The 6,327-nt window shown below is 37.7% G+C and overlaps 2 protein-coding genes across 2 annotated transcripts; both read right to left on the reverse strand.

Annotated features, from left to right (window-relative positions):
• Positions 1-225: 225 nt before the first annotated feature.
• LOC6583311 (zinc finger and BTB domain-containing protein 8B) lies at positions 226-1,329 on the reverse strand. Its single transcript, XM_002008945.4, has 3 exons — positions 724-1,329; positions 556-657; positions 226-472 (listed from the first exon to the last, which is right to left on the reverse strand). Exons 1-3 carry the CDS (start codon positions 1,196-1,198, stop codon positions 312-314), a joined length of 738 nt encoding a protein of 245 aa, XP_002008981.1. The 5' UTR covers positions 1,199-1,329; the 3' UTR covers positions 226-311.
• A 1,788-nt stretch (positions 1,330-3,117) lies between these two features.
• Positions 3,118-5,530, reverse strand: LOC6583312 (protein maelstrom). The gene is made up of 6 exons (XM_002008946.4): positions 5,244-5,530; positions 4,738-4,868; positions 4,474-4,675; positions 4,256-4,405; positions 3,782-4,191; positions 3,118-3,721 (listed from the first exon to the last, which is right to left on the reverse strand). Exons 2-6 carry the CDS (start codon positions 4,855-4,857, stop codon positions 3,239-3,241), a joined length of 1,365 nt encoding a protein of 454 aa, XP_002008982.1. The 5' UTR covers positions 4,858-4,868; positions 5,244-5,530; the 3' UTR covers positions 3,118-3,238.
• Between the last annotated feature and the right edge of the window lie 797 nt (positions 5,531-6,327).

Genomic DNA, 6,327 nt, shown 5'->3' on the forward strand with positions numbered 1-6,327 from the left:
TTGACTTGTATAACTAGCCGAACTCCAAAGAATCCAGGTTTATACAAAACTAAACAGCAGATGCCTTCATGGAGTCACAGACCTGAGGCAAATATGTTCAAATTACTAAATAATGGCACTTTATTTTCTTTTATATTTCAGTCAAAACATTTATTAAATATATATTTTGTGTGTGTTTTTTTACAGTATTCTAAGATGTTTTCTAAAATAAATAAATGACTCCAAACAATGTATTTTTAATGTTTAAAATCGATGATAAATATATAAAATAAAAAATTATTTCATAGCAAATAGTTAAGGTCAGAGATTAGTTATGACTGTAGACTCTCCAAAAGCGGGGTTAAGGCTGCCAATTCCTGGATCAATTCGGGGTCCCTAACGACATTATTTTCAATATTCTTTAGCAGTTGCTCTAATTCATCGATGGTTACATCATTTACGTCGGATTCCACAGAATCAACGATGTTATCAACTGGCATAAGGCAATATAATAATATAATATGAGCATATAACATATAGTATGGTTTAACAGTATGTATCTGATTTACGGGGTACCTGTCTCTTCAATTTCCACCTCGATGATGTCGGGGGACGGCGCGGCATCGACAGATACCTCGTCGTTGATTTCGGACTCCACCCAATCTACGTTGTTGTCAACTGGCATAAAGAAACATATAATAATATATTATATTATGTCTAAGATTATGTATGTTTACTGGGTACCTTTCTCCACACTTTCCACGTCGATGAAGTCGGGAGACGACACGGAAGTAGTGTTTCTCATGGCGCAACGCAAGGCATGTCTATTGCGTCGGTTCAGAAAATTGAAGACCCTGGAGCAACTGTGGCACGTGTAGATCTGCACTTCGCACCGGTGTCTCTGGAATTGGCATTCCGTTATAAATTTGCGATTGCAGGCACTGCAATCGTATTTCTTCTCCATGTGATGACTCTGATAATGGCGACGCAGAAGGTCTAGCCGTGCCCCGCTGTACTCGCAGTCTTCGACGGGACAGCGAAAGCATTTGATTGGATTTGCCTGGATTGCGATGCCGTGCTTCTTCTGCAGGTGCACTTCGTAGGGATTTCGGTTCTTGAACACCTTGCCGCAATCGAATTCGCAACGATATTCGCGTATTGGTAATAGCTCAGAGATATCTGGAATACAAACAAAGTGGTTTTTGTCGTTCTTCTGCATTTTGGACAATTTTCAGTTCCAAATGTCAAGCGAAGGTATCGCACACACCATTCATATGTGTGTACTTGCATATGTGTATGTCCCGATGTATGAATGTATGTACATATGTATGTATGTATCACTTTGAAGTGTTGCCACAATAAATTCTAACGGACTCCATTTCTAACTGCAACAGCCAAACTGTTAACAAGTTTTAAACAATATTGTTACATACATACATATATATGTATATGCATACACGCACAGTTAATTCAGCTCATATATTATTGGCAAATATATATGTATTTGCTGGAACGAGCATCAGCTCTTACCTATGCTTGAATTTGTTTGCCACTCTTATTCAAATTTGTCGTATTCTAAAACAGTGCTGTACAACGACGAAAAGCAAGCAGCTTTCAGTGGAACTAATGGAAGAGGGACACATACACAAACACATACATGCATCTCCATGGACATATGTATGTATGTATGTATGTATATGGCTGATGGCAATTCGGGAGGAATATGCAATTTCATATGTATGTATGTATATATAATTAAATTAATATATGCATACTTGTGGAACTACATTTACATATGTATGTATGTATGTAAAAGTAGCTAGTTTGCTAGTTATACAAATACATATGTATGTATGTACATTCATACTCATACATATGTACATGTGTATGAATTTGAATGGACTGCTCAGTGCTGTAAAACACACAGAAACAGTTGTGTACGGTATGTTATTTAAATACATACATACATATGAATGTACCTAAATGTAAATATGTACATATATACATATAATTGTTATGGATGCAATGGAATTAATATGTACATACATAGTACATATGTACAATCCAAGCTATCTACATATCTATACATATGTACATACATACATATGTACGTATGTATGTTTTTGTTATTTTTATTTTATGCAAATGTCCAGATGTTTAACAATTTTCATAAATTTATATACATATGTACATATGTATGTATGTATGTACATATTTATTTTAGGTTTGTTAAGATAAGTATGTACATACATATGTATATACATATGTACAGTATGTCCATTAATTGTTTGCAAAACAAAAAAAGTCGTACAAATTCAACTTTAATATCATATTTTATTAGGAAAGGCCTCTTTCTCAGAATTTTTTTTTACATATGTACATTATTTTTGCTTCATGTATTCTTAACGAAAATAAATAACAAAAACAATAAGAATAGGTACAAAAACATACAAAATTATTCAAAACAAAAAAAAATCAGCAAATAATAGCTGTCTATTAATTCTTTGCAAAATGAATGTACATAGATATGTATGTATGTATGTATCTATGCATATGAATGTACATAACATGCACGCATACATTTGTATATATAAATGTGCATACATATGTCAGCCATCTAAATGCCTACACACACGCATACTCAGTTACATATTATGTATGTATGTAGGAGTGTCCTTGAAAATCCATACATATTTACATTTAGATGTAATGGACACATGCATGTACATACTTACATACATACATATGTATGTATGCATGCATTTGTACGCATACTTGCTTGTGCATTTCTTTATGCTCAGACCCTTCACGCGCACACGCACACACACTCCTGCACGCATGTTAAAAAGTGTGCGCACTGCGCAGCTTGGTTTGTAGAGTCCACTAATATGTGTGTATATGCAAACATGCGCTTTATACTGTTCGCATACATACATACACACGTAACGGAAAAGAAATTTGAAAGTAGTTTGGTCTGGCAGCAATAGGCCAAAGCATGCACTTGTGTGTGCACACAGTCATTTACCTACAACTTTCTGCTTTCTCGCTCACTCCCACAGAGCAACCTTTACACTTGCTCGCAGGCAAAATTTATATTCAACTAATTAATTTGTTAAATGAAATAAAATTAAGTTGATATTAATATTGAATATTGTTTTAACTTTTTTAATTAACAAACTTCAAATTCAAAGGATTACAAAAAATACCTCAGTCCAGAGTTTCTTATTCGGTTTTAAGAACGCGTAAGTTTAATATATGTTTAAGAAGGCGGCATTTTAAACGAGTCCTCGAAGTCTTTAACCCTACATTTGGAGGCTGGAACATTCCAAGCGCGTCTTGGATCACCTGGAGCTAGATCTTTGCCCATGGGATTGCGATTCGGTTTGGGTTTCCGGCCACCAAGGCTAGGAAAATCTTTAGCTGCATTCAAATCGGCAGAGAAGGCCGAGTGATCAAAGATCTCGTGCTTCACAATGGACTGACCCGAGGTAAATGTTTCGTTGGAGACTTTCCCGGTTGACTTGTTAGTTGTCTTTGAGAAGTTGCTGGATATCCTGGACGAGTTGACGCTCTCATTACCCGGATTAGACACCCGGAATTTCGGCTCCTGCTTGGGTGGCATGTGTTTGCCAGGCAAAGGTGTGATTGCTAGGTCCCCGCACATGAAGTCGCTAAAGACATAACACCAGCGGCTGATTATAGATTGGGTACAGTACTGGCAGCGATCGATATCCTCATGATACTAAAAACAAATGCAATAGTGAAATAATTGCCTTTGGGAGGATTCATATTTCTATCCCACCTGACACGAAATTCCCAAGTGGTAGCAGAAGTAGTCGTTTATAAAGAGACTGTCAGTGGCGGTCCTATTTACAGTAACGTTCCGAATATCCACACTGTCCAAGACCTCCAGCTTGAGCACGTACAGCAGGTATTGTATGTCGTAAATGTGGATCGTAGCCAGCGGCTCCTCGCTGTCGCTCTCCAGGTAGCGGAAGCAGCCCTTCACTATTGGCATAAATTCGGGGGTAGCGAAGACCACGAGAGGATCATTGGGCTTGGCATCCGGATTGCAGGCGCGCAAGTACTCCACGATGTTCGCATAGAGTCTGCCTATGTCCGATTCACCCATAGCATTCGGCGGCAATGGCAACTGATGCGTATGCTTTGTGTGGTGCATTGTCTCGCTGCCCTGACCAAAAATCAGCTGACCTAAGAGATCGAGAGCGGAGAGAGCATCAGAATCGTTCGCATAGAGAGATCTGCTGCAACTCACCCGGATCGATGTGCGAACTGTACATCGAGCAAATGCCAGACTTCAACGAGAACTGACAAGCCGAAAACTCGGCCGGAATATAAATATCATTTGTCATTGACTTCGTAAAGTAATTAAATGCAGCAAAAATAAATTTCGTGCTCTCCAGATCTGCAGAGGAGCAAGCAAACAGAATGAGCATCAGACAAAGAAGGAAATCTATGAGCCTATGGCCTCACCATGACGCTTCTTGCCAGCCAGCACTATGCGCTCCGTAGTGCGCTTCATGTTCAACTCACGCTCAGCCGCCTCCATTTCCTCGCGTTCCAGCGCGGATAGCGACTGGCCATGGCAGTTGAGGCGCTCCACCTGGCAGCGCGCTGCCACTTCAGCGTTTTTGGCCATCTTATTGTACGGTCCGCGTTGTTGCGTATTCATATTCTATTCAGCATTTATATTAATTATGACTCCTGATATATGTACATAATTATTCTGGTACTCACTTTCCATTTTTCGCCACATTTGCTTATTGCTTGGGGAAGGCTCGCTGCGCGACCCTCCGCAGTCTTTTCCCTCCATTCATTGACGAACATCATAAATCCATTGAATTTTTTCGGTGCCATTTTATTCAGAGCTATTCGAATTGTCAAAAGAAAAGAATAAACAAGAAAAATATTATTTTACTGGCGATTTTCGTGGTTCTCTGTATACAAATGCCTGTGTGTATGTATATATGTTTGTGTGTATGTGTATGTATGTACGTAACATGCATGCATGCATGGCATCTCTTTACAGTTATTCCTACTTCTTAATATGTGTGTGTGTGTGTGCACAGCAATGTGTGCATATATTTATACATACATATTCATACGCACATACATACATACATTTTCATATATGTATGTACATATTTTTTCTTGATTATTTCTTGCGAACATATACAAAATGCTCGTAAATAATTTTTTTTCATAATTAGTTGCGTTGTGTACTGGCAAACTTTCACAAATACCTTTTATATAAACTAGATTTACACTAAACTTTAATTTTAATTATTTCTTATTTATTTTCTGTTGAATCGACGGGCAAATATACATATACGCTTTTACAGAACGCGCAGCGTCTTAGAGCCTGCTCCGACAATAATAATACTATGCTTGGACTGAGCTAACGGATCGAGAAACGAGCACAATCGATAGATTTTGAATTCTATTTTTTTTAATTTTTTTTTTTTTTTATCAGCAATGCTGTGCGCTTGTGCTCCTTACTAAGAGCCGGACTACAATGAAAACGGATTGCTGACAGAGCACAAAGCCAACTGTTGTTCGGTATGTTCACAAAAACGTAGTTAGTGTTGCCAGCTCTTCAGAGTTTCGAGAAGCCTCGAAAAAGCTAGATCATCCTACACACAGGTTCGCAAATCCTGTTCAACTCCCAAAATAAAAAGGCTAGAACAAACTATTGAAAAATTAGGAACTACAGGAAAAAACAATTTTTCAATTAAATAATTTAATTCAATTGATGAAGAAGCTACATAGAATGCGGGAGTATTTCGGTTAAATGTAATAGAATTCAATGTAGCTATAATTCCCGCTAGCTGCTATTTCGCAACTTCACCCTCGTTCTCTTTGTTAAACGCCAGAACTGATGGGGAAAATAGCCAAGCTGACAACACTAATATCAATGTTCACTTGAGCTAAGTTTGGCTGACATTTCGAATCAAGTGTTTATGTCAAGTCGTATGTTAACTGTTGTATAAATGAATGTATATGTATGTATTATTTAATGTATATTCTAATATCTTAAGATAAATTTATAGCTTTGTTTGCAGCCTTCAGTCTTTTGTAATGGTGTATGGGATTCAATTGTGGATGTTGTTGTTACTTAACGGTAATTTCACCTGAAACTTCCGTTAATTTGTATTTAACTGTTACCAGCTTTCGAGCGTTATGATAATGTTACTTAATATCTTTCTGGTTTACTATCTTCATTTAACAGAATTGCTCCTCACTAAGCCGACGCAGAGTCGGCATGTCGTATTACATGATCTGCTATTTACAGTGGCTTTACAGACGTCGAGCCGTGTTGCGTTAATT

Source organism: Drosophila mojavensis, unplaced genomic scaffold (assembly GCF_018153725.1).
Source record: "Drosophila mojavensis isolate 15081-1352.22 unplaced genomic scaffold, ASM1815372v1 contig_74, whole genome shotgun sequence".
Taxonomy (NCBI): Eukaryota; Metazoa; Arthropoda; class Insecta; order Diptera; family Drosophilidae; genus Drosophila; species Drosophila mojavensis.

Bases quoted from the DNA above. Each gene is read 5' to 3' on its own strand.
- LOC6583311 (XM_002008945.4), bottom strand. From the start codon at position 1,198: ATGCAGAAGAACGACAAAAACCACTTTGTTTGTATTCCAGATATCTCT. The intron at 658-723 runs GTACCCAGTAAA...TCTTTATGCCAG, and splicing joins CGTGGAAAGTGTGGAGAAAG to TTGACAACAACGTAGATTGG. The intron at 473-555 runs GTACCCCGTAAA...GCCTTATGCCAG, and splicing joins GGTGGAAATTGAAGAGACAG to TTGATAACATCGTTGATTCT.
- LOC6583312 (XM_002008946.4), bottom strand. From the start codon at position 4,857: ATGGCACCGAAAAAATTCAATGGATTTATGATGTTCGTCAATGAATGG. The intron at 4,676-4,737 runs GTGAGTACCAGA...AATGCTGAATAG, and splicing joins AATGTGGCGAAAAATGGAAA to AATATGAATACGCAACAACG. The intron at 4,192-4,255 runs GTGAGTTGCAGC...TCGATCTCTTAG, and splicing joins CAGTTCGCACATCGATCCGG to GTCAGCTGATTTTTGGTCAG.